This window comes from Struthio camelus, chromosome 7 (assembly GCF_040807025.1).
Source record: "Struthio camelus isolate bStrCam1 chromosome 7, bStrCam1.hap1, whole genome shotgun sequence".
In the NCBI taxonomy this organism is placed as follows: domain Eukaryota; kingdom Metazoa; phylum Chordata; class Aves; order Struthioniformes; family Struthionidae; genus Struthio; species Struthio camelus.
Genome location: NC_090948.1, coordinates 39,408,380 through 39,436,096, shown reverse-complemented (window position 1 = coordinate 39,436,096; position 27,717 = coordinate 39,408,380). Strand labels below are relative to the sequence as shown.

Sequence of the window (27,717 nt, the reverse complement as noted above, 5' to 3'; positions counted from 1 at the left end):
AGCTAAACAGGAATCTGAACCCCGCCACTCGGCTGCAGATTCCCGGCCTCACTCTGCCTTTACTGCAAAAAGGCATCCATAGAGGAACATGCCCTCTTCTGGCTCTGCGGCAGAGATAAGCTAACAAAATCTTTCAGCAGCTAGCACATGCCAAGGCAATAAAACACAGACTTATTGGTTTACAGAAGTTTATTGTTCATTAAAGAAGCCTTTGTGCAAAAAAATTCTTTAAAGCAACCACATATCCCCCCACACAACTCAAGCAGGTCAGGTGCAACATTCCACGGGAAGTGAGAAAACTAAAGAGATTCCCTGCATCAGCACAGGGCTTCCCCAATTCACCTTGCCCTAGAGGTTGCCAACACAAACTGTTCAATACTAAAAACCAAGAAAATTAAAACTTTGCCCACCTACAAGAGCAAGGGTCAACTCCACCCCAACCCCACAAATCCATGTCAAAGAATGCCACCCACTTTAAAAGACTGAAGACCATACTACATGGTGTGGTGTAACACCACCTGTACACCTCCAGGGCAACAATGCTGAAGAGAGCCCATTGTCTACCTAGCCTATCTATCCTGATTAGGAGACACCACTGGAACCACTGCACAAACCTGCCAAGACAGAAAGCTTCAGGTTTTACAGGGACTTTTTTTTTTTTAAAAGCTATGCACACTTGAGTTCTGTACAAATACAAACAGGAAAGACAAACCAGTATTGAGATCTGTCATCACTGCCCAGGCATTTAGTATGTACAAGTAATAAAAAGCTGCAGATGAGTGGTTTCGAGTTAAACGCCATGAAAATTAGTTTGCTTGTTCCTAAAGCATTATTACTAGAGCTCCCACCTCACCCAAGCCACCACACAGAGAAGCAGTTGCTGGCACCTTTTCGAATAGGACTGGAATTTCCAAAGCTCTACCTCTGCCCACTTTGTCCTTTCCAAAGGTCTTCTCAGAGCTACTTTGGGGCCTGCATTTTGGGAGTTACCTCATTCAGAATTAAGCACTTCCCACTGGTTAGAGCTACACAGTCCATGGCAAGCCACAGAACCATGACTCTTAACGCCCTCCTACACCTCAAAGGCCTGACTTGTTCCCTGGGTAACAGCCTGCCATGAGAGTCTTCCATAACCAGGCTTCTTGTTCTACGCTCAGCAACGCACAGGCATGAAGACACGCTCAGGCACTGCAAACAATTTGAGACATCATTTCTCTAGGCTTCTGTAAGCCTAGAAGTTCCCGGGCATCTTTCCACTACTCTAATAGCCAAGCTGGTACAGTAGAAGGTTTAGTAGGGGAAGAGTTAAAACTTTAGATAGAGAATCTGTGATGCACAGATAATAGAAGTTAGGGCCATTTTAGTGGGATTCTTTCTACCGCACATGCATAAAGGAGGGTCGTCAGGCACACCAACAGAGCTGACAAGCACTTACTACAGTACTTCAGCAAGCAGAGGCTGCTGATGGTGACTTAGATGCATTCCCATTGCTGCTTGAAAACTCCAGGAGAAAAAAAAAAACCACTGACACTATTCAGGAGGAGCGACAGTTTAAATGCATGGCAGGAATGGAACCTGCCAGCAAGCCTTATAGCTCCTCTAAAGTTTTAGGACTGAAACATGCTATGACAGAACAACAAAGCAAGGAAAGAGTGTAGTTTACAATAAAACCATTTTCCATGCATGCTGCCTTCTGTACTGAACTTTGACATATGCACAGACCCTAGTGCCTTCCCCACCCTGCCTTCATCTTTTATCAACTAGCCCTTTCAGCCTCCCTCTCCCAGGCTAGCTGCATGACTAAGCAGAATTGAACCACTAAAAGAAAAAAGGGAGCCATTCCCTAACTATGTCAACATGCCCCAAAAGTCTCTACAGGGCCCGACAGTGGAACACCCATATTTAGACCAAGTGGCCCAAGGAAAGAAAAAAGACATGATTCAAATGTTGACCAAGGGTTTCCTTAGCTATACCACCACAGGTCCTAAATGTGGTCACTCAAATGCAAATGCACTTTTTTCTGTGCCAGTTACTTTGAAAGTTGCTGGGCGCATAAAGTCCCCTCCCACATTTGTAAAGCTTTGAAAATTCCAGCTAAAGGGAGTCAAGGACTCAACATTACCCCTCAGAGTTCCCCTACAGTTACAGTAAGTTAGTATTCCAGAGATGTTAAAAATGCAAAGCATGTGATCTTCCAAATGCCGACTACAGAAAGACACTTGAAAATTTAGCCACTGTCTTGTTCTTTTCTTTAATTAAAAGATAATAGCCTTGTCTCATTTCACCTTTGCTGCCATTCTTCTCAGCACCTAAAAACATTTCAGCCTACCAATTAAATCTACAACACTGACTATTTTTAGGAGCATAATGAGTTAAACTGTACAATCAGAAATATCTTTAAGTGAACAATGAAGATCTGATCCTTCAACAGCAGCACTGCTACAGAAAAGTTACAATAAAGGAACTTGAAGGTCAAATTGTTAACAAGGCAGAGGAGGGATATTTCAGATGCACCTCTCTCCACCAACTCAGCCCACATTTTCAGGCGTCACAGCAAGCTTTCAAAACTGGAAATACTTCTTCTAGTTCCACACGTGACGTTTGCAGTGATCAACGGCCTAAAAGAAGAGAAATAGGATACATGAGGGGGGGGAAGCCTGGTTGCAGACAGGAGTGCACCTATCTATATCACTCAACACCTTATTCTGAGCCAAGATTTTGGGGAGCAAGTCTGTGTTTGGGAGGGGGGTTGTTCTCCTTAGTCTTCTCTTGAATCTTTTGTTCTATAATGAATAATTCTTTGTTCCCAGAAGCTCCAGGGAAGAACGTTGATGACCCGTAGCCATTAAAGGCTGCACCTTGGCAAAGAAAGCAGCAGCCAACAGCAATCCTGAAAGCCCATTTTTGAAGAGCCTGATCAGAGGCCATGGCATGTTCTGTCAGCTGCTGGAACAGAAGACTAAGTATACAGCTCATTTTGTACCTCCCCGGGGATTCTGAAGTGCTGGCAGAGGGGCAGGGAATAGAAATAAAAGGGAGAGGAAGCAGTCTGCTCTAAGAAAGCTAAAGCCTAGGAAAGCGCCTCTAATCAAACTCAGCTAGTCACCTCTAGCTAGTACTCACTTGCTTTTTGAGAGTAGAATTCACCTGCTTAAGAGTGTGCTACAGAAGCCATAAACATCTGTGAGGTGGTATCAAAGGAATCGTAGGGGAGAATCGTGCTTTACTTACACTGCACTGAGCAGCAGTCTCCATGTTCTTACACCAGTAACCTGGACCCCAGACACAAGCATCTTCCCCTAGGAGAGGCTGTTTAGCTGATGCACAGACTCCTAGTTTCTGTGAAAACAGCAGCAGCAAAGTCAGTATCTTTCTATTTGCACCAAGAGACTTCAATTCCAACCTTATATCTGAGCTTCCCCCTGACCAGCTACTTCCTGAGCATGGGAACACAAGGGCAACACCAGTATCCCCAGGAGCACCCGCGACAGCATGCTCAGCTGCCCACTGCAGTCACACTTGCAACTGGACAAGCAGATTTGAAACAGTAAGCAGATGGGATGAAAAGTTAGCTTGCTACAACTGCTTTTCCATATTAAGTTTCAAGAAACAGACAGCTTCTAGAAGGGGTCCTTCTCAATGGGATTTTAACAGCTTCTCATCAGGTTCAGGGCATACTGTACCTCGACGCCGAACTTAACAGGGGATAAGCACTGACAGCTCTTTTCTTCTATCCTTGCTTGCACAAGGCTGGCAGGCAGACAGCTGCCCATTCATTATGCCTGAGGCCTTCCACAAATGAATTTACTCCAAGCCCTCAGACAGCTGATTTTTATTCCAGCAGAGTCTGCATGCTAGGCACTGTATAGCATACAGAAAAGGAGGCGAGACTGTATCTGAGCCCGTACTGAATGGAGCTAAGCGCGATACTCACAGTGCAGACAAAAGTAGGATCCATCATCTGTGCCAGGAGTTGCACAACCACCGGTTCATATTGTTCCACAAACTGAACGCACTGCAACAAATCACAGGTTGAGAGATTTCTGGTTAAAGGCTGGAGATGAGAGGAGGATACAGCCTCCTGCTATCAGGCCTATGCACTAGTACTGAAAACACTCTAAACAGAGGCTTGAGCTCTGCAAATCATGGTTAGAGTGCCAGAGTTCTTGACTCGATCACTTAGTTAGCCGATACCTGCCTGTTTGCCTGCAGGCATAACTGAGTTTGAGGCTACGCTCAGAAGGGACAAAAGAGCCAGCATTTTAGTTTGCCAAGCTTTGTCTTGGCTGATCTGAGACCACTGCCACCTTAAATAAAAGCACACTCAAGCTGGATGCAAACATCCCAAACAGGGCAGCAAAGTGGCAATGCCTCTTCAGCAGTTTTAGCACAAGTAATTACTGTTAGCTCCAGAACAGGCAGCAGCAGCATGAACTCCACCCATCAGTAACCATCAGCCCTCTAGCCGAGAGCAGCTCTGCAGTGCAGAAAGATGTGGCATTCTCAGCAGAGACTAATGGCACTGATTAATAAATGAACCACAACTATTAAACCACCTCACAGGAGTCAGCAGGAATAGCTGTTTCCTAGCCACTTATAAGCCCGCATATTGTACACCTACTAAACTAAGCAGTTGCCTCTTGCTGGTACTCAGCAGCCCCATGATAAGACCTCCAGGTAAGTCTTGACAGCTATAGCCTAGCAGGTGCTGTCTTTTGCCATCTCACTGGAATTATGCCAACATACTTCCAATTACTTTGTTAATCCCCTGAACAGACTCAGGGCTAAGAAACCCTTCAGCAGTTCCCACACACTGTTCTCAGAGGATTTCCAGGCAAACCATTACTGCCTGCAAATTAGTACAACAATTCAGTCAGCTGAGTCAAGTCCTTGACAGTCTCCATCTATTCAAAGGAATGCCACTCCCTAAACAACGGGGAATGTGAAAACCTAACCCCCTGCACCCCAAACTCCTGCCAGCCTCTAGCAGGAGAGGCTCCTTCAACTCTGAGCTGCATTAGGCTGACTATTTTTATACAAACCAGCATGAGGTAAGTGCTCTCTAGCTTTTCTAACACTCTGCAACATGTGTCATCTGTTAATCTTGTAGCCTGCCCATTTTTGACCAGAAGGCAGGCTGCCACACTGCAAGGCCCGTGTGGTCATTTGACTGGCCCCCAGTCAAGCCCACCCCCTGCCTTCTCTTCTACTACACATGAGGTTTCTACCCTTTGATCCTAACTAGGAAGGACAGAAATCCTAGGAAGGATGAGGTTGCTGAACAGAGCTGAGCCTCAGCTCACCTGCAGCCAGTTTGTCTCCAGCCACAGAGCCCTTTCATCCTGCAAAGGACAATATGGTAGAGACCAAAGCCGTCAGCCAAATAGAGACCCCTGTTATGAACCTCTGAACATTCATAGCAGAAGTAAATACACTTTAGAGAATGATTATGTACACAGAACATCAGGTGGAACGCTAGAGAACACAGAGGTAAGCATAACCGCCACTGTCAGATCTATATACCTCAAACAGGCACAGCTCCAGATGATCAAGAGATAATACTGCTTGTTAGCCTGCCCTCTGCACAGGCACTTTACCTGGTCACTGACAGATTCCGGTAGGAAGTGACAGACTTTGTCCAGCAATGCCTCAATTTCAGCTGAGGTGGCATTCTTCTCCAGCTCTTTGTCTGCATAAGCTACCACCATCTTGCACACGTCACAGAAGCCACCTGCAGGTTTCACTAAAACTGAAAAGAAAAAGTTAACACTAGTGTAGTTTCCCCAAACGAAAGAAAGGGGGCCACCTCAAGCCAAACAGACTAAAGCATGGGTCCTTGAAAAAGGATCACAGGGAAACTAGGCCATTTTGCAACAGTGCCGATTTCTCATTACCAACCTGGCTGAGGAGGCTTGTTGGTTGCACAGCACTTCAGCATAATGCACACAGTTTCTGGATTTGTTGCTTCCAAGAGCATGTCAATCACAGCCTGGCCATAGACGTCTATGAAGTCCTTGCACTGGTCCTTGACACTTGCTGGGAACAGGTAACAGATCACTTCCATTTCATGTACAATCTCCTCCTGGAACATAATGAAGGAGGCATAGTAAATGAGGAAGCAGAAATCCAGTAACTCAATTCATACGTACGTTCGCTTACTCATTTGTCCTGCGCAAGGAGGGCAAAAGTCTTGCTCGCCTGAAAACAAGCGGGGCGAACTTCCTTCCACCTCCAAAGCAGCAATAACACAGCACCATTCTAGCCAAAGCTCTGAAAGAGTTACTGTTTGCACCTCTTACACACCTCTGTCTTGTTGCTCTCCAACAGGCCAGTCACTTCCTTCACCATGGTCTCACATATTTCACACAAAGAAAATGTTTTCTCTTGAACCGATGTCTTCTAAATATTAGAGAATAAAGACAGTGTTCATACAAAACAGTAATTCCACTCCTGACCACATCTGACACAAACAACTAAGTTTCTAACAGCATCCACATTCTGATGCAGCATGACCTCTCACTTACCCAACTAGCCAGTTTATGATCTAATTCAAAAAGATCAGAAGCCAAAAGCCTCAAAGGTCTCAGGAAAATACCTTTGTTAATGAGCAGTATTTTGTACAGTTAAGACTACAGTCTCCTGGCCCGTTAAGGAGAGGAGCTGAATCCTGTAGACAAGGAGAAGCAAGCATCCTCAGTGGCTAAAGCGAAGGGAAGTATGAAGTGTTTTTTGAAGTGCTCTTTTTTTGGGCTTTTTCTTTAACACTAGTTGAAGACTAAATTAGAATTGGGAGTTTCCTCCTGCTTGCACAAGGGAAGCCTAGAAACAGAGAGAATCGAGGGAGGTTCCATTCAGAGCCTGTTAAGCAGAAGTTAGAACTGTCCTCAAAAAAAGGCTTTTCTTTCGAAAAACTTGGCACACTTCTCAACCCAAAGGCCGTGGGAAGCTAAGGTGCTTTGTCCATACTCTGAGCTCCAGAGCTCCAACTCTGGCCACTCATCTATGCGTGCGTTGCTGTCCCATTTTTCAAAGGGCTTGAAGGATCACTCCAAATACTGAGCAAAACCGAAATTCAACAAGCTTTGCCCTGTGATGTTTCAGGTGCCATTTAAAAGGTTCTAGCACTGAAGTATAGCAGGCAAGAGTTCCATTTTACTCCTGAAGTAACACCTTACAGCATTGGTTTGGCATAACCCCTGCTATTCTAACAAATCAGTCAGCCCTTCTACCTCACCAAGGAGCCTCAGGAAGAGACCCAGATTTTGTGGGGGGGGGGGGGGGAGATCTGGGTTATTCTACACACTCAAGTCTATTTTTCTGCTTCCTCAAATTTAGTACAGCAAAGCAGTAAGGACCACAAAGCCGTTGAGAGTAGTAAAAAGGCCACCTTACCTCCACAGTTTCCATTTTTACTTCATGAACCACTTGAGCCGGCACTAGCGTCTGAAGAGGGACAGATTTCAAGGAAGGACAGAACCCAACCATGGCACAAATGTCCTTTGGTTGCTGGAAAAAAAAAACGTATGATCAGTTAAAAAGTCTACAAGACTCTCTGCCCTTTCTATGGGGCCTGTGGGAGGGCAAAGAGAATAGAGACAATAGCTTTAAAAGGCTCCAGTCACAACCTATGTTTCCAGACTACTTCCATTTCAAGTATTGTAGAAGCATTCGATATGGTTATACCTAAATGGTTATCAGCAGAACAGCTACTAGACGAAACTTCCAGTTTCATTAAGCAACTTTAGGGAAAGGTTAGGCCACATCCATTAAAAATCCACTGTGAGCTAGCACAGGATGAAAGCCCTTCACAAAGGAGTTGACTTAAAAACCACCAACACCAGACAGGCCGCCGCCACCACCACATCAGACCTGAATCCAGGAAGCTACTCCCCCCAAAGCCTTAAGTTATCATATAGAAGAGGCTAGTTATCCTGACTTCAGAGTCCACCCGAGAACTAAAAGAAACACCTAGAAGAGATTTCTCATCCACAGGCTACCTTCTCTAAAGCATGCAATAAGGTCACTTTTATGCAATCAGTAGCATACATCCCTGCATAATTACTGATCACAGCCTATTAAAAAAACAGAAGTTAACCCTCTTAAGACCTAACCCTACAGGGGGCCCCCTCTACAAGGGTTTAGAGCATAGTAGTATTTGAGGGTTCTCACAGAGAAGAGGGAAAGCAGCAAAACAAAGCCTTTGAAAGGGCTTTCGGAATAAAGGCAGACTACTGTGAGAGGCCACATCATACCTGCACAAAATAAGACCGTACAGACAAATACAAAACTTGAGTCTCCCCCCAGAAAGGCCATTTAAACTATGAGTTACTGTCAGTCCTACAGACAAAAGATCACACCCCACCCTACCACCAGGGCATCAAGCTGCATACAACAGAGGCTTATGCGTTTGTCATGCCATAACCTCATGCGCAGGCAAAAGCGGCATCTCTACAATACAGCGCTGCTTCAGACTACTCCAGGCAGTATCTTTAAGTCAAGCCCTTTGGTTCATGCATTGTAATAAGCATTTCCAGATATTAATGCTACAGCAACACCACACACACACGTTCTCTCAGAGAAATGACAGACACAAGGTCCCCCAGGACTGCTTACATTTAAAGCCTGAATAGCTCTAGGAAGCAGGAGTCTAAAGGCCTCCATCCTCTTTAATTCATATACTCTGCACATCTATACCACTAACCTAGTTTTAAAGTTCACCCAACAGAAGAGCCAGGGACAGCTTCACTCAGGCCCCTTTGACCCCAAACTTAAAACCAGAAGCTGACAGGAGCCACTGGCAGGCATTTTCCACACCTTTCTTGCATATGATACTAAGTGTTTCTCCTGCTCCACTGGCCAAGCCATAGTCAAGCTTAAATCTTAGTATCCCACAAACTGATGTGGGGAGCTGGAATTAGGACTGATCCACTGAAGGAAGTCTCTTGTTCTCTCCCTATTTTAACTGCATAAATATCCCTTGTATCTGTCAAAACTGAGTACAATCACACCATGTACGCAACTAATAGCAAGTGAACTACAAGCCCTTTAACAGAAAAGCAGGGGATCACCACAGGCAAGTCGTTCACCTACCTGATCCTTCTGTTGACAGAGGGGAGTGGAGACAGAAAGACAGGAGAAATTAAAGATAAGTTAAGAAAAAGGCATTCAAACTGCATATATTCTTTCCATGAGGACGGAATATGATGCGGTCCCCACCCCAAAGATCCACAACTTAAACTTTGGAACACTAGAGCAGCTCATCACATTTAACAGCACAGTGCTTACCAGCATGATTCATTTCAAGCCACTAAAGCATCCTGGCTTTGTCTGCCTCCCAAGAGTTCCAAGGACACTCAGCCAGATGCAAGGTATGGTCTTATTCCACTGCTACCTTCAATATCAGAAACTAACTCTTGCTGGAACGAAGATGCACATTCCCTCCCCAACTGCATAAGAATAGATTTCCTTAAGTAGCCTTTAAGAACTGAAGACAAAGGCCACTTGCCAAATTCAGGCAAATCAGAGAAAATAGTTCAAGCCCTGTACGTACAGTTTGAGGCAAGCGTTCAAGTCACTCATGCAAGCTCACCAATAAGTTGCTACATTACTTGGGAAAACTCAGAACTGCATGCTTTAAGGAAAAAGCTGACCCTTTTCATAAAGGGCTTTGAGATCTCTGGATAAAAAGGCACTGTGGAAGCAGTCAGAGGCAAAATGCACTTATATTGCTGCACAAGACCAAAACTGGTACTACTCGCTTGCCACTGCTTCTACCAAAAGGCCAGGAAGCAGCAGACTTGAGTTAGCAGTCCCAGGGACGTGAGGTTCAGGCCGACTTCCAAACTACCACGTTATCTCTAACACTTACTTGGGCCAAATTCACTATGACAAAGACCAACTCTAACATGCTTAGACAGTATTTTGGGGATAAGTGTGAATTACATACAGGACTGAGAAAAAAGTATAGAAGAACATACATTCTTTTACTGTGTCTTAAAGGACTAGAGAGTCTTTTGCACTATTAAAGTGGTTGTGAAAGAAGAAAAGTGCTAAAGAACACATCCCGAGACCAAATATATCTGATTAAACACCAAGACCACGCCCAGACTTTTACTGGGAAAATAGGTGCTCATGTCCAAAGAGGTTAGCTACCCAAAGCAGAACAGTGAACCAACAGCAAACATTCTGCTGTTCTTACCATGTGCATCATCATCTGAATGGCCAAGTCAGAATATTCAGAGATATAATTCTTGCACTGCAGGAAGGGGGGGAAAAGAAAAACATCGCTGTAAAATATCAAGCCACTTCAGCTGTATGGTTAAAGTTTTCCTTATACTCTTCAAAGCGTTAATTTGCCTGCCCTGCTAAATAACTACACTGTTGCCTTCCAGGGCTTGCCCCAAACATAATACGGCATTTCATGTTACTCAAGCATTGCACACGTGAGCAGCTTATCTCATGAGTCTCTCTCCCTCTCAGTGCACTCCCCCTCCGATATTACATTATCTTGGCAGGTCATTTTTATGACAGAGGCCTTTAAGGGCTAGGGGCAACCAAGTTTCTTTCTTCTTCCCCACACTCATTCTTTCCCATCTCCCCCTGTTACTTTTTTGACCAGATAGCATTGAGCCATTATACTGTGCAACATATCCTAGACATTACACATTCTCCTTTACTTTATTAAATAGAAATTACGCTGAGAGGACTAAGGCACAAGCTATTTTCTGTTCCTACACAGGGATAGATCTGTAACAGAAGATAGCTTACCATATCAGACATTCCAGGTCCCAAACGGTCACACTCATCCTTGGCATGAGCCACTAAAGACTTCACAAAAGATGAGTTTGTCCTCACAGCTTCTTGAAGATCAGTAACTAGCTGAATGCAGTCTTTGCATACATCTCCAGTCACCTGGGGAAAGAATGAAAGGAAACAAATTGGGGGGAAAAAATTTCTGCACAGTCCATTTGGAAGCACCAGTTCCTACTAAGTTTTAAAAATCTATTTTAGCTAAATAAACACTTTCATAAATACATAGAGAAGGCTTAAAAGCCTGAGCTAATATTTAAAGAAACAAGCTACTGGTACATGCTGGTATGCACACCAGCCACTAGATGGTGATGAGGTACCTACTCACCTCTAAAACCAGAGATAACTAAGATACCAAACCTTCAGAATTCTTTTTTCTTTTTTTAATTAAAAAAAGAGGCCACAAGAGGAAGCTTCCATCTGTTCAAGGCAGGTAGTATTCTCTACCTGCTCAACCATTTCACATCCAGACCCAAGCTCATTATCAAGACTCAATCTATACATACAGGTTCACTGTCTCATCTACTCCCCTCTGTCAGCTATTCAGTTCTTTTCCCATCCAGTTTGTCACCTCTGGATTCAGAGGCAAATGCTTCCTCTGAAGGACCTAGCCAAGAGATTAATTAGGATGCAGAAGAATTCTCTCTCCTCTGAGGGCTGATGCTAAAGTCACTCTTGAAAGAGACTGCTTCCAGTAAGACCTGCTTGACTACCACAGTTGTGGATAGGAACCTACCAGCACAAGGCTCATCTTAATAAACCAGTTAACTCAAGGTTACGTCTACAGTTTATAGCAACTGCAGCTATTGTCTTATTTATCTTTAAACACACAGGCTAGGAAAAAGGTAGCAGTCTATATACAGCAGCACAAAATTCACTGTGGGACAGTCAAAGTGAAACACATTGGCTTAATCTGAGCCCAGTAAGACAATCCCTTACCAAAAACCGTTAATAAGCTGTTACGCAAAGGAGCACTAAAGCTCCGCAATGGAAACATCCACTTCCTCATGCACTAACACCACTGCACCCTCACCTTAGACTCTTGCTTGGGTTTGTCCTGAGGGTAAAGGAGAAGAGGCACGTTAGCCATGAACGGAGAAGCCAGTTCAGAGAAGTCCAGCTCTGGTATCTTATTGGACTGGAGCTGCTTCTGAAGTTTCATTGCTGCAAGGTGCTTCTGAAGGGACTGGCACAATGAAAGGGCACTGCATACTACTTCAGGTTTATCCTAAAAATAGGAGATGCATAAAGCTCTAAATAGATGGCATTTTTATATGAAGTTTAGAGTAGAGATAAGGCTTAAAACACATCGACAGGAAGCAAGTAGTCTTCAAATTTAAACTGGTTAACTGGGCACAGCTTCCAACAACTTACAAGCGTTGCAGTTATCTACTTACCAGCTCTTCTTTGATCATATCCATGATAACTGGTAGGTAGGAATCCACAATTTCTTTGCACTCAGAGACAAGGCCTTGGTCAGGAAGAAACTCACATGTCTTCTCCAAGTAAGAACGGATCTCTTCCTGTAAGAGACAGCAGGTCATAGATAATATATACCTCAAAAGAGCTCTTTCTATTCTCAAAAGGCATGACAAAGCCCAAAAAGCCCCCCTGGGCTCAGGTAGGTCAAGACAGTCAGCAAACAAAACCAGAACGAGGTTTCACATCCTAGGTCTATTTCCTCTAGTCCTGGACCTTCAGCGAGACATTGCCAAAGTGAAAGCAAGAAACTTCTGGCAAGGCCTGAACAAAGTCCTACTTGCATATACTACTTAAATGCAAGAGGAGGAAGTGAAATTACGGACGCCTGGGACAAACACTGATTTGTGTACACCAAGCGCTCTGGGTTCACAACAGAACAAGGGGAGAAGTCATGCAACAAAAATAGAATCCACTTAATATTATGTAATCATCCCCTTCTAGAGACTGAAGCATCCTGCCTCCTAAGAAGGATGGCCCCCTGGCACAAGAACAATCCAATTAACATCTAATCACAGATGTGTTACAGATGGAAAGCTCTAGAATTCACTAATCTAGACTAGAATAGGATAAAGCTTTTAAACACAGCCTATGCATTTCAGCTCCTTTCAACACTCACTGTTTACATTAGGTAAACATGATGGAGACTACTCTTCTACCCCCTCTGCTTGAGATCTTATGACAAGAAAGCCAACTACCGCCTTCGAGCACAGAAAAGGGGACTCCGCTTACCTCTGTGCCATTGTCCTTCAAAACCTTGCCAGCCACTGTTACAAGTTCTTTACACAAGTCACAGGGGATACTGTTCTAGGGAGAGAAGTAGAAGGTTACTCTCAGACAGGATTAAGTGCATCTGAATGTAGCATCCAAATAAGAAAGCACAGAATGAGGATCACTAAGAAATAAAGCGAAAGAAGAAATATTGGCTGAAGTTGCAGGAGGGAAGGGAGGAGGCTACTTCAGACATGCCCACCTCCAATTTCTTCGGTAAATCAACACAAAATGAGAAACCAGGCATGCTACCACTTGCTTCTTTCACCTAAACCCACACCTGCAGCAAAGTTTAACAGCTTGTCACGTGCAACCTGAAGTATATTGTCCTGAGGAGCTTCTCCTGAAGCTTCACCTTGCTCTTTGAAGTGCCCAGGTTTCCAAAATTCTGGGACATAATTAAGAAAAAAGCCTATGAATCAGATTCAAGTGTTTTGCTGCAAAGTGGAACTTGCAGCAGAGTACAGATTTCAAACTTGCAGTCTAAGAGAGGACTGGACACAGCTTCCCCTCTAAAAGCACCAGAAATTGAAAAGTTCCTACGCTTCCAGTATGTTGTGAACTTGGATAACAATTTCAGGCATTTTAACTGCGCTCTGCCAATCTAACATTAGTTCCTTCTCTCTAGACAGAGACGCAGCAAAGTTGATTGCATCCATTAAAACATTCTCCCTAGAAGTTGTGAAGCCATACAGCAAGCGACAGCTACCTCCAGTAAAGCAGCACTCACATTTAGTACAAGCGTGATTTGAAAGCACTGTTAAATGCTATGTTTATGCTCTCATTTATTATTCATGACTTAGCATATGCTGTATCTTGTGGAACACTAACTCATGGAAAAGACTAAAGATACTTTAAAAAACATATCTTTATTGTAGTAAATCTACTAGTGTGGTGTGGCTCAGTTTAAGACTAAAGAAGGTTCTATGAATTAGGAGTCTTTCAGAGGATTGACTCTGAAAGCCACTAGCTCCATTCCACATACTGCTCAGCGATCACAAAACAGGTCATAGGAGCAGTCAGCAGACAAGCTGTGCAAGGTAAAGAAAGTGGAAAGCAAGCTTTAGCACCTAAATTAAGGCACAGTAACCAAGGTGCATTCAGACATAGCCTGATCAGAGCCTTGGAAATCTTCATTAGCATATGGAAACCAGCTACCCAAACTACAGATGCTTCAGTAGTTGATACTTACTGCAGTAGGCTTGCTCCAAACAGTCTGCTGACAGTGTTTCACAGCTCCACATTGTGATGCTGTCCGAAGACTCTGACACCACACCTCAGGACCCTTCACGCAGTCCTTCTGCCACAAAAGGGGGCTTGCCACAGCTGCCAAAGGAAAAAAAATTCCTTCAACCACACATTGGAATGATTCCCATTCCAAACAGAGTAATGCAACATGGCACAACCATTGCCTTTCTGTTATGCCACTGAGGTTTACTGACATAAAGCACATTTCAATCCAGCAATTTCTACCCCGAAATGTTAGCACAAGTCCTAAACATAGAGGACATAACCACAGAACTCCAGAAAAATGAAACAGCTGAACTTTCCTACAGAAGTGCCTGAGTCTCACCACCTCAGCAGTGCATACCCGCACCACCTACCTCTTGCAAAACAGTAGGCTTAGCACAGAGAACTCATGCTACCAGATGTCTTGAAACAGAGAAGCTGCTCCCTGCAGAAGTCCATGCTTCAGAGTGCCGATTTCCTGAAGATGCAACACCCCTGGTCTTGCCCTACTGTCCTTGCAGTCACTCCACCTCTGAACCAGCAGTCACACCTAGCTTGGCAGAGTCATCTGCATGCCCTCTTCTAGCTGATCCATCCTTTTTTGCTCTCAGGTGATGTGTGAGGAAACTAATTTGATTACAAGCCCCAACACATTGCATGAAGTGCATAAGCACCACATCTAGATTGAAGCAGTTTGTAAACAGTCTCAAGAAAGTCACAGCAAAAGAGGGGCAGAAAGCTAAGTGAGAGATTTTACCAAATACTTTTTAAAGCAGTTTAAATATATTTAGACTGTTTCCTCTTGGTTAATTCTTCAGCTGCGTACAGAGAGACTGGGACATAAGCAGAGAGCAAGCTCTTGTTTTTGTCAGCAGCAGTCTCCTGCTGTTAGATCCTTAATACCAAATTACCTAGTGTTATTTGAGCATGCTATTCATTCATGCAAGACCTCTTAAAGACAGGTTATTCAAGTACACCAGAAGGATCACTTTCCTTTGAAAGCCACTTATGAACACAGATGCCTACCTCTAGAACGTTTTATTGCCTTATATCCCCTTTTCCTTCAAAAGGCTGAGAAGGCACAAGGCTGGCATTACCTTAAAAAGCTGTCAAAATTCACAAAACCTCTGTGCATTCTTCTCAATGGCCAAGCCTTAGTCTCCTTTTATAAACCCTCCAGCTTTCAACCTCTGTCTTCTGGCACCTCTGCTCCAACACAATAGGAAGGTTTACTTACTACTCCACAAGAGTTGCAAGATTAAGTCAGCCATATCCTCCAGAGAGGCTGGCTCCAGGAGAATTTAACATGCAAGACACCTCGATTACCTCCCACACCAAGTCGCCTTGCACCTAATGAAGCTTAGAAGTGAAAAACAAAACACTACTCATGGACAGCCTTCCCAAGAAAGCTTGAAAGATCTGCACTATTAGTGATAGAACAAGTCAAAGCCAGGGTTTTTTGGTGCTAGTTCACAAACGCCCCTGGAAAAGAAACCCAGCTTTCTCCAATTTTTAAAGTCATTTTGTCAGTGAGTAAGCAGAGTTTCTTCAGCAGTCTCCTAAGGTTGCCCTGACCTATGAAAAAACAACCTACCATCCAGTAAGCAGAGACACACCTCACAAATCCTACAGCAGAGAGGCTCAAACGAAGTCTGCTGCGGTCTATGAAGCACTGCTGTCAAAGTTAAGGCTTTTGCCTGCTCAAATTTTGCCAGTTGTTTAGCTGCCATTTAGGAACCATTATTTGATGATATCAATGCTGTTGACACATCTCAAGGCTGTCAAACTACGTTACCTTACCTCAGAAGCAAGAATTAACCCCACTAGAAACCTCATGGGAATCAAACAGCTTATGACAGAGGAATAATCACTTCCCTAATCCCCCCATCTTGGTTCTAAGTGATTAGAGTATCAATTTAATGGCTAAATTAACAGTGCATCTACTAGGCAGAGAGAGAGAGACAGATAAACACAGCTTAATAGATGTAGATTCCATAGTCTTTTCAGCTGTTGAGTTTTAAGGCCTGTTAACACTGAAGGTCAATAAATGACCCACTCCTTTTAAGAAAGCATGCTTTGCAAACTTATTCTGCACAAAAGCAAGTTTGCCACCCGCCCTCTCTCCCAGAGAAAAACTAGATCAAGTATTATTCTTCAGCAAGGCATCACACTAGGACTGCTTTTAAGACCATACGAGTCAAACCTCAAAGTGTTTGAGTGCATGGTCAGCAAAATATTTATAGATGGCCTACTCTAACTTAGAGTATTTTCCCCAGAAGCAGCAAGAACTGAAAAGCGAAATTTCAAAGTCAGACTTAAATCTACTGGTCAGCCAGATAGCTGTCATCTCTGGCAAGACAACAATAAGCATACACTCCCAAGTGAAGAAAAGTTTTCTCCTATGCAGATGCTGGTATTGGAACAATGGTAAGAAGCTCCTTAAGGCAGAGTCAAAGTCTGGCTCACCCTAACTAGTTAGAAACCCATAATTCCCCCGTTGAAAAGGTACAGCCAGTAACCCATGGTTTTAGTTCTAGAAATCAAAAGGAAATTTACCCATCCTCTCCAGTTTGAAACTTACTATAAAACAAGACTCCTGAAAAGTTGGATCAACAGGTTAACTGCTTGATACAGCAGGCCATTAAAACAAAATCAAATCAAGGAGTTCAGAGCAACTTACATGGGTTTGATCCAACTCTTCAGTAGCTTTCCGTTCTTGTTTGGCTTTTAAGATAAATTTTAGCTAGTGACAGATAATTAAGTTCCATTCCAGCTTCTGCACAGTGTCTAACAGTTAGTCCTGTTCCTTCTCCCACATCACTTCTGAGCTGGTCATTACAAACACAGGACAGAAGAAACACCATGCTTTAAGTGTGCGTTTATCAGCTTTCTTTGCTGCACATCTTTAAAACTCCACACTGCTTGGCTTCTGTATCAAACACAGGTGCTGCAACAGGGCAATCACTACCACTCCAATTTGCCAGGACACAGCAAGCAATATGGGCAGGACAGCAGAGTTTAAGGTTATTGCAACACTGAAGCAGAAGATAAGAGTGATGCAGCAGCCTGAGACCTTCTGAGGTGAAGAGTGCAGGTTGCAGATGATTCTGTTCCAGACACAGAAAGAGAAATTAGGCTTAATATTAGAAGGATTCATTTTTGTCAGTACATTAATTTATGCCTCCCATTGCCTTGTTTTCCCTGCATCAGAAGCCTCACCAGTTTGGAAGGAAAGAGCCAGTTCTCAGATACTAGAATTGACATATAGAGCCACATTCTGTGCAGGTTCTGCTCAAAGCACTGCTGCAGGCCACACAACCAGTTTCAGGTGTGAAGATAATGCCACTAGCACCATCTGCAATCCCCAACAGCTGAGTATGGCCACAAGATACTCAGAACCAGAAACCAACAGGAACCACGAAGCATGAGATGCTTCAAACACATCATTTGTAAGCCAGTGAAAGCCAGGTTTCAGATGCACAAAAACACCCCAAACACCACCCTACACGTATTAATTCAAATCCTCACTCCTGAATACAACAGTAGAGCAAAAGGAAGCGCTGGTATACCTCCATGGCTTTTCTGTCAAAGACGCCAACAGGTTCAAGAAACCTGACTTATGCAAAGAAGAGTACCTCATCCACAGAGAACAGGATCTTGATGAACAGAAGTATCCTTTCAGCTTTAAAGGACTCTGGGCAATTTTTCCTTCCGAGAAGAACAACTACATTTGATACTTCCATCAATATAGATCCTTCTGGTCAAATGGTAACTCAGTAAATTCATTCTTTAGGGGCACATGCCACTGGCACATTTGAGAACACAGCTAAGAACAAAGTTTACATGTACTAAGCATGGCTTCCCCCCTCCCATCCTCCGAGGACTTTTAGTTTAAGTTTGCATTGCTCTATAATACACTGAAAATATTAAACAGTAACTCAACTTCTAAAATAAAAGGATGCATCTTCACTACAACATTATCCAGCTTCCCCTTCCAAGGGAAGGTCCAGAGGCAGAAACAAAGGCAAAACAACTTTGCATTAATTCAGGTTTTGCAGATTCAGCAAACAACCTTCAATCCTCACTACTTTTACTTCAGCTTGTTCTTCCATTTCATTTTGGAGACAGTATTTTTCTTTCATGTTTTAACTCATTTCACAACAGAAGGAAAGTTGCCAATGAACTGTTAAGACTGGGGGGGTTCACAGAAGGAAGAACAGTTTGTAATTCGGAATCTTGAATTATCTTGCCTGTTCCCTCAAAACACTCTCTCCTGCAAGGAGGGTGAAGCCTCAGCATGGTATTTCACATCCCCAGCACAGCAACAAGCTAAGAGAAAACAAAGCACTGTCAGTTACCTCATACAACTCTTAACACTTGCTGGATAAACCCAATGGGATTACTGTCTCAGTTGTCTCTGGCATCCCTTTATTTCATATGTTGTTCTTCACCTACTTGAGGTCATGCAAGACCTCAAGTCTTTTAAACAGATTTCCCCTTTCTCTGTAGATTAGCTCTCCAGTCACATGTCATGTCCACCCAAACCTGCCCCCCTCTCCTGAAGTTCTCAGAAGCAGCTATTTTTAGAGCACCAAACAAGTTTATCTTAAGGCCAGGGTGTTTCAGCACTCCTTTGGATTTTCCCCCTCCTTGACCTGCTTCAGAGACCTAGTTTCTTAGTTGAAAAGAAGCATTCTCCACTCCACCAAGCCTTTCCTAATATATTAAGGAGTGAAAGAAAACGGAGGAGAAAGGAGAACCAGACATGGAAATACCATCCAAGTACCCAATCAAAAGGCTTCCAGTTCTTCAACTTCCTCACCTTTCCGGCTCCCTAGCCAAGCTCATGATCCACAGCTACCCTAGGATCCTGGCATACACTTTGTTTCTTGAAACCAAAATGAGTCATAACCATCAGAGAGGACACAGTGGGTATGTCTGTTCTGGGAGACAACTACTCTTGTCTGTCAAGCACTGCTTCAGAAACACAGCCTGAAGCCTGACAACAAAATCTTCCAGCTTCTGGAGTATTTTGATAACAGTAGAATAGGAAGAGAAGCCTTTGCTTGGAGGCCCAGGTCAGCAACCTAAACCTGCTAGAACACAAGCAAAAACAGCCCCGACAAGCAACAGCTCCTGCATATCCTATGGGGCCCTCCCAAGGAATTCACACAAAAGCCAGTGTAAAGGTTGAGAAGCTAAAAGAACCCCTGCAGCTCATTCACACAACAGCTCTATAGTATTTACACTACTAGCTCACTCGCTAAAGCAAGTTACTCCCAGACACTTCCATAAAACAGGAAGTGCCAACTATCACCTCCTTCCTGGGCACGAGATATCAGGAATGAAAACGCTACCCGAGAACCAGGAGGGTTAGTCAAGTACCATTAGCATCAGCTACAATTAACTACCCTCACCCCATCAGTAGACAACTATTTGTTCCTCCCCCCCCCCCCCCGCAACTATGCTGCCACACTCTAAAAAGCTAAACTGAACAGAAACAGCAAGGCTCCATCTGTTTCAAACACCCCAAGCAATCCTCTCCAAAGCTAATGAATCTACTAATGAGACTTCTGTGACCGTGCTTAAAAAGTTAACACCTTATATAAGCTTCTACGAACAGGGATTCTAAAGGCGCCAGGCTGGATTCACCTAAGAGACACAGAAACCATCATTCAGAACACAAAGAAATGCAGCTTGAGGTCTCAGTTTTCCTCCAGACTAGATCACTAGAAAACTCAGAACAGTATTCCTATGGACAGATTAATCTGTAGCTGGCAAGAAAAGAAAAGAAACTGAGCTGCTATTTGTTTCAGTGAGCTGAAGGTAAACCTGGAAGATGACCTGAGGATGCTATCAACTCTTAAGTCTTCGTGACAGAATTGAGTTGCTCCTAGTATTATGTTAACACTCACCAGGAGAAAGGCACTTTTCCCAGGTTTATCTCCACTTGGCAACATTAAAAAACATTATCTCCCAGAAACACCCATAGACCACATCACTATCAGTCTACTCCTTTCCGGAGACAGTCAGTTACCGACTTTTCCCATTTCTTTCAGGAGCTGCAAATGCAAAGTTTGTTCACATTAAAAAAAAGAGTCAAGTAGCATCTACTTCTCTTCACCAAATCTTACAAAGGTACAAGTAGTCAAGGAGTGAACTCAGCCTTAAGTTGTCTGAAGAGCTTGGTACTCCACAGCCTCTCTGGGCAGACGGTGAATTTAGATGACATTTTACCACGTCACTTAATTAGCGTGTGATATAGCTACAATTAACACCCTAAGTTCTATTAGGCATTTGAATTAACAGGACAGTAAGATGACCATGGTATTTGTGAGACCACAGGCAGCTGGGGGGGAAGAACAGACGAAACCTGGCTAGATGTTTTTTTAACTGACATCTAGATTGCCAATAACAAGGTCCTGTCCAATGCCCACTGATAAAATAATCGGGCTTGACATACTTGTAACTACTGCAATTCATCAGTAATTAGCTTTGAAATCAACTCAGGCTTTTCCTCAAAGCAGGGAAGCGCACTTCCATTTTGGTACATTACCTCTGTCCTAAAACACTGTTCATACACCAGACACTTCCTTGCTTCCCTCACCAGAGGAGAAGCATGGTACAAGGGGCAGTTCTGTGTGCATATAAGCAACAAAATTACTGATAGCACAGAGCAGCAAGATCAGCACTTCATTATCCCAATCACTTGCAGGGGGAAATATTTTACTCCCTAACACTTGCACAAGAGAAGCCAGCATTGCAAGAATGCAGTTTTCCAAAGTTTAAAAGGCAATGCTTTGCTGACTGCTGTAGGATTACTGGAGCTACCAAAAAACAAGCACCAATGTTCCAATGGCTTCAAACACTGCTCTAGTTAGCAGGGATCACTAACTATTTTATTAGGTCACAGAACAAACTACTTTCAATGAAAGAGCTACGACAGGTTCAGTTTAGAATTAAAATCTGAAACAATATAAAGTCAAATTTTGCCTGTATATTAACCAGCCATCCCTTAGTGCACTGGCTAGTAGCCTAAGTCGTCACCGTTCCCATAAAGGATGTAAGAGAACAATAGCTTCTCCACTGACCAGAGGTTGCTATGAGGCTGCCAGGTAAGCAGGGACTTCTGCCCGAGATTCTTCTGTGGCAGTCTGGAAGAGATATTTGGACATTTCTGCAAGGGCATCTGGTAGTCATCAGGAGACAGCAGTCCCACAGAGCATGTCAAGATGTGCACAGAAGTTGAGAAGTATTTTCGCCTGCAGAAACATGCCTAAGCGCTCTGATCATGCTTCCTTTCCTTCCCTTCTCCTTTGGGAGTTCCCCCCACTTTAGGAAAAGGAGGGATTTCATGCCAGTGTCTGTAGAAACTCAGTAGTCAACATCCCCTTTACACCAGGTATATTCACACCAAAGAATTGGAAAGTCTGCTCATTATATTCAGGGAGCCACATCTACAGGAGAAGACAAAGTTCCCAATCATTGACAGCAGGTTACACTACAGTCCATGCAAAGAGCATGTGAAGCCCAAAGACTCCAGAAAACAGAAGGGCAGCTCGAGATAGCTCCAGGAAGCAACAAAAGAAGTCTCAAGAGCAACACTACTTTTCACATCACCAGAGCAGCACTTCAGCACAGAATGAAAAACACCAGACACAGAAGATACCTTGACAGGAAGCTCCTTTAGGGAAAGGAAGGACATTAAACCCCTGCAGCTGAGCAGAAACAGAAGTATGCCAGAGGGATTAAAAGGAACACTTTAAAGACTAGCTTCCATGAGGATAGCACTTAGCTATGGGAGACCCTGGAAATGGCAAACTATGGTGCAAGAGGTGAACGAATAACCTACCCAGGGATACAGCTGGCAGCAGGAGAGGGACGTGCAAGTGCCTAATCTGTGAATACTAATAGCTTGCACCCCTATGCAAGCACAGTCAAAGGATTTTAAACTGTTACATTTAGAAAGAGTAAACTTTGAAACCTTATTGCAAGACTTACTCAGCATCTCAAACAAAAATCTTCCTACAGACTTCAGAAGTCGAACAGTGTTTAACAAAAAGGCAGAGCAAGAAGTGCAAACTTCAGTCTCCACTTCAAGAAGACAAGAAGCATCTTAATACGCATGCACATCACACACACTTTAAGGACTACAGAAGTACCCCTTTAGCTTGCAATAAGGGGTCTTAAACCTTAATGGCAAGAAATCAACTATGCACAAACTGTTACATTAAGGAGAAAAATAATCCAGGAATTCTTGCTTTTGTCATGCGGTTCTAAGGCATTGTCCCAAAACCTGCTTTGAAGAATCAGACCAACCATAAGACAAAGTCAAAACTTACTGGCAGCCAGCAGCAGGTTGCATTTCCCCATTGATACAAAGTTTAAAAAAAAAAACTTTCAATATGTTCTGTTAAAATCCCCTGCTTTAGAAGCAGACTCCAACCTCCTGCAGAATCCCTACTAGCATTAATCACCTGATGGCTACTGTTTAATTTTTGTTGACAAGCTTCTACTCACTCTTTTGTTTCACCATCTATGGCTTCTCCTTTCTTAGATATTCCCAAGACTCTCCACAACCGTTTCTTTTTGGAATTGTCCATAGCACAAACTGAAATTGCAAAAAGACTACATAGATTTAAGTAGTCCTGCAGAAGATATTACACACTTCACTTAACTGAACAAACTGTTCCACATATTCATGGTTACTCTAGGTGAAACTGAAAACAATTCTTTCTATCTATATCTCTTTTGCAAACAACAACAAGATTACCCAAGAACAAATTTGCACATAAGTCACACCATTTTATTAACAGCATACTTTTCAAAGCATCCTTTCCTTGTGGCTGTTGTAGGACACCTCATACCCACAGCACCTCATGTTATTCCTTTAAGGAATAAGGGTACAATTTAAGACATCAACCACTGCCCATCTGCTCAGCTTCATCTACAGTAAATGGCTGCACAAGCACAGCGTTACTAGAAACTGCATTCCTAACCAGAACAAGCCTGTAAACTTCTGAACCTTGCCCAAAAATCATTCATCCGCCTTTTACACTTCCCTCCTCCAGAAACTTCATCAGACAGGCTAACTCGGCCTTCAACTTCTCTACCTTTTTGCTGGATGTTCTTGCCTACATTTACTAGAGAAATTATACATTAGACAGAAATTGTGGGAAGAAGGAAAATTCAGTCTATTTTAGGAGAAACAAAAGGGACCATCTTCAAGATTTCTACTCCTCCACTCACATTACCTTATTTTACCAGGAGAAGATAAGGAAAATATTGCCAGCTCAGTAACTGACTTCTCTTATGACTAGGCACCCAGCCTTCTTTTTCCTGGTGTCAGAAAGCAGCGATAATCAAAGAGCCTATCAGCCAGCAAGAACTTTATGCCCTGCTTTATAATTCCAGTGTCTCCTTTAAAGGGAAGGTGTGCAAGAGCACTTTAAGTAGGTCAACCCTAGCTAGCCAAGTAACTCCATTAAGCTGCAACAAGAGTTGCTATGTCTTGATGCAGCTAACTCAGTAGAGGAAATTGGTATTTCAGGTGTCACAGCAAAACTTAACCAAAAATCTGCATGACCCTGCCATGGGTCAAATGCAGTCATAACAATTTAGGTTAAAAATAAGACAGGGGTTTGTGTTAAAACAGTGAGTTCCTACAGAGAGACAGGCCTAACAAGTCTCCTGCTAAGCTAAATGCTAATGCATTTAACTAATAGACCAAGTTAACTCTCATTGCCAAACTGGTTTCTCATTACAATTTCCTTAAACATACCACTGTGAAACCTGGAACACTTCAAGACAAATCCTTTTCACTTTAAAGCACAAGACATTCCCACTTTCTTCAGTGAGTCAGAGAGTCCCAATGAAAAATAACTGATGGCACTTAATTTAGTGTGGACAAAGAACAGAAAACATACTGTTAGAGCAAATAAGCAGAGTGAAAGAGGACATTTGCTTTCTTGCTTCCAGGCCGAGAGTCTTCATTGAATTATCAATTTATAAGTATATTAAAATGGTACTTCCTTAATACTAAAGTATTAAGCTGTGCACCATCTAGGCATCACTTACTGTTGTCTGCCAACTGGTTGTTCCTATGGCTTTTAAACAGCTAGTCTGGTTCTTCTCTGGTTGACTTGCATGAAACATGGGAGCGTCAAACTCTCCAGCAAACAAGCTGTGCGCTTAAGAGTCTCAAAGAAAAATTCTCAGGAAGTCAGGTAAATCAGCATATCACCTGCTATTAGACCTTTGATAGGGGTGCTTCTGCAGATTTACTTTATACCATGAACTTCAGGAAAATACCCTCCTAGTCCATGAACTGCTTCTGTAGCTCTGTCTAGTTACTACAGAGCATAATATAATACAAGCACCATCTTTTCCAACTTCTAGTCATAAAACTGACAACAGGAGTACCAATCACCCTCCCCTGCCCCAATCATTTTCACCTCAGCAACAGAATAATTATCCATTTGGTGCAGGAGACTCAGGAAACAAGACTGCTGCAAGCACACAGAAGGCTACCTCCTGCCATCTGAAAGTAGCTTAACACCTTTCTATCCCTGAAGCAGGAAAGGTTGGCTAGAGGCTCTAGAGCAGCCACTTGAAGAATTTCTACCAATATCATTGATTTCTACCAATTGTTCTTACTTCGGTCTAAAAGAGGTCATATTCATTTACAAAGCGGAGATACATGTTTTTAAAAAACACGCTTGTTCTTGGTGACATAGTGCCATCCTTAATGAGTCATTTTTCCTACAATTAGTGGAAAAGGCAGGTTTCTCCTATGCACTTCTCCCTGCTTCATGCATTTCACTGTTGTTCTTGGGCGACCCTCCCCGAAGCCAGCTCTTCCAGCCCTATTACAAGCACACAGGCACCCTGCAGAAGCCCTCAGCGCCTCACTCGTTCTTTCCGCCGACCTCACCGCTTCTGGGCCGCAGCACAGCGGGCTCTGGCGCGACAGGCTGCGGCGCCTGCTGCTACTGCACACGCTGCCCCGGCAGAACCGTTAAGCGTGAAAGTCAGCTGCATCACGGCCACGGCCGGAGCGGCGGCGCTGCGGCCGCAGGGCTGGAAGGGCGCTCCCCCGGCAGTCCCCCCCCCCCGCCGCCTTATCCCGGCCTCCTTCCCGAGGGCTCTCGGCAGCCGGGCCAGGAGTGACACAGCACGGCGCGGCCCGGCGCTGCCGCTCGGGAACCCGCCGGGCGGACACCGGGCGCTACCAGGCGAGGGAAGCCACCTCGGGCGACGGCTGCGCCCTTCCCCCGGCCTCGCCCCGGCGGCCTGCCCCCGCAGGGCCGCCCCGGCACCCCGCGGCCCGGTGGGGCCCACCCCGAGGGCCGCCGCGCACCGCTCCCCGCCCCACCGGGCCGCGGTTGCTAGGCAACGCCGCCAGGACCCCCCCCCCCGTCCCGGGGGGGGCGCGCGCGGGGCGAGGCTACGGGTGCCGAGAGGGGGAAGAAGCAGTACGGAGCACCCCCGGCGGGAAGGGGGGGGAATAAACCGGGGGCCTGGTCGCTTACCGGCCGCCAGGAGCCCGAGGAGACAGAAGAGCCACCGCGCCATCCTCTCCCGCGCCCCGTCTGCAATGCGGCGCGTCAGCTGATCGCCCCCTCTATAAACCCGGCGCGGGGCGCCACTGCGCATGCCCGTCTCCGTCCCCCCGCTCCCCCCTCCCTGCTGGCGCATGCGCACGGGCAGGGGCGTGCGCTGCCCCGCCCCGCCGCTCTCGGCTCCGCGCATGCTCCGTCGGCCTCCGCGTCTCCTGACACTGATTCAGCGGCGCCGCGGGGCTGGTGCGGGAGGGGGGAGGGGCGCGCATGCGCAGCCGGGCCGGGCGGCGCGCGGCGGCCTGAGGCGGTTTCGGTTCGCGCCGTTGCAGCCTCGCGCCGTAACGGTCGCTGCCCTCTGTCCACCTGTGTGGGGAGGCGGGGGCCGCCGCTTCCCTCACGGTGCCTGGCGGCCTCCTGCGCCCCGCTGAGCGCCCCCGCCGACTCCGGGGAGGAGGCCCAAGGAAAGGCCAGCTACAAGGACAATTAAGGGCCAACTTGACTTGGCAACTCCTGCTGCCACCTCCCTTGCGCTTATCTGACCCGTCCCAGCACTCATTCAGCCAGCTGGAACAACAAGCCAGCCCAGAAAAGAAACGCGATAGTCTTGTACCAGATGGGCAAACAAAATGAGCTCAGCTGAGGGGCAGCGCTGGTACCTGGCAGAGCTGCTGGCCCAGCTCACTTACGTTGTCAGACCCGTACGTGGGGCGCTCTGCTGCCTGGCGGCAGCTCCTGAGGAGTGCCGTGCTTCTCACGGCCTTGAGAGTTGGCTTGGCCGCTCCCCGCGGTCTCACTTTCAACGCACAAAGACTCGACGCTTCGCGTCCGGAGTGCTCAACATCTGCGAGGCTTATGCTTCCCAGTTTGGTGGACTTTTTTTGTTTTACTTCCTTTCTTTTTGAAGATGTGGAGAGCGGGAGCGTTGCGCAGCGTTACACAGCTCCACCAGAGCTGCAGCGGTCTCCTTTTACTTCGTGAGGCCATCGCAATTCAGAAGGGTCACCCCCCAGATTCTGGAAGACACAAGGGCCGCTCCTTCTCTGGCTCACACGGATGTGAACCAGAGAAACGGACTCTGTGCTAGTCCCACTCTTACCTTAGTAACCAGTCACAGCTACATCTTCTTCTGTTAAAGGCACAGTTGGTACAAGTACGTGTGCTGACCTTCAGGGTGTTGCCCCTCGTCTAAGGGCGTAAGCAGTATTAGTGGGTTAGGTCTCTACGGACACGTCCCTTTTTCAAGGATCAGGCTTGTTGATAACATTTAAGGTTCACTTGCAGTTTAAAGGTTAGGAGCCATGAAGGCAAGCGGAGGAAGTGGATCTGTTCTCTTTCATTTTCCCAGTCTATATCCGAACAGGATAAAACACATTTCTGCTCGTGTTATAAAGATCTTTCTAAACCAACAGCCAAGTAAGAAGCCACTGCAGGAGGCTGTTGGTTATCCTACTCTTCTTTGCAAGACATAGCGAGAGAGCTCAGTGCCTTCACAGGGCCTTTGCCCTCTGCCAGCCAGCACAACTTCATTCACAGCTTCCCAATGACTCTGCTATTCCATTGCTGCAACCCTAACGAGCAAAGACTCTTAGGTAATTCCCAAACTAAAGTCAGGTGCACCTGTACTGAATCAAGTAAGCAGAAAGTCACTACAGAAAGCAATTTTGGCCAGACTAAACAAGCAACCTTTACTCTGGCCCTAAAGCCACCTTGCATAGGCAGGGCTCAAAGTGTCCATCTTATCTAGTGAACGCACACAAAGTGTTGACGTTCTAGCCAACAACCAGCTACTAGCTTAAGGGCAAAAAAAAAAAAACAGCTTTATGTAGAAGAATAATTAAAAGTGGGTTTTAAATAAGACTGTCTGCAG

General features: G+C 44.9%; 1 protein-coding gene across 1 annotated transcript; it reads right to left on the bottom strand.

Moving 5' to 3' along the window:
- Nucleotides 1-171: 171 nt before the first annotated feature.
- On the bottom strand, nucleotides 172-26,215 carry PSAP (prosaposin). Its single transcript, XM_068951205.1, has 14 exons — nucleotides 25,821-26,215; nucleotides 14,252-14,385; nucleotides 13,021-13,095; nucleotides 12,207-12,332; nucleotides 11,843-12,037; nucleotides 10,768-10,911; nucleotides 10,199-10,255; nucleotides 7,393-7,506; nucleotides 6,304-6,399; nucleotides 5,899-6,082; nucleotides 5,598-5,749; nucleotides 3,935-4,015; nucleotides 3,232-3,339; nucleotides 172-2,618 (listed from the first exon to the last, which is right to left on the bottom strand). The coding sequence occupies exons 1-14, from the start codon at nucleotides 26,038-26,040 to the stop codon at nucleotides 2,583-2,585; spliced, it is 1,722 nt and encodes a 573-aa protein (XP_068807306.1). The 5' UTR covers nucleotides 26,041-26,215; the 3' UTR covers nucleotides 172-2,582.
- Between the last annotated feature and the right edge of the window lie 1,502 nt (nucleotides 26,216-27,717).

Coding starts and splice junctions, on each gene's coding strand:
- PSAP (XM_068951205.1), bottom strand. CDS start 26,040: ATGCGCGGAGCCGAGAGCGGCGGGGCGGGGCAGCGCACGCCCCTGCCC. Junction 6,083..6,303: donor TGGAGAGCAACAAGACAGAG/GTGTGTAAGAGG, acceptor ATTATGTTCCAG/GAGGAGATTGTACATGAAAT. Junction 4,016..5,597: donor CGGAATCTGTCAGTGACCAG/GTAAAGTGCCTG, acceptor GATTTGTTGCAG/TGCGTTCAGTTTGTGGAACA.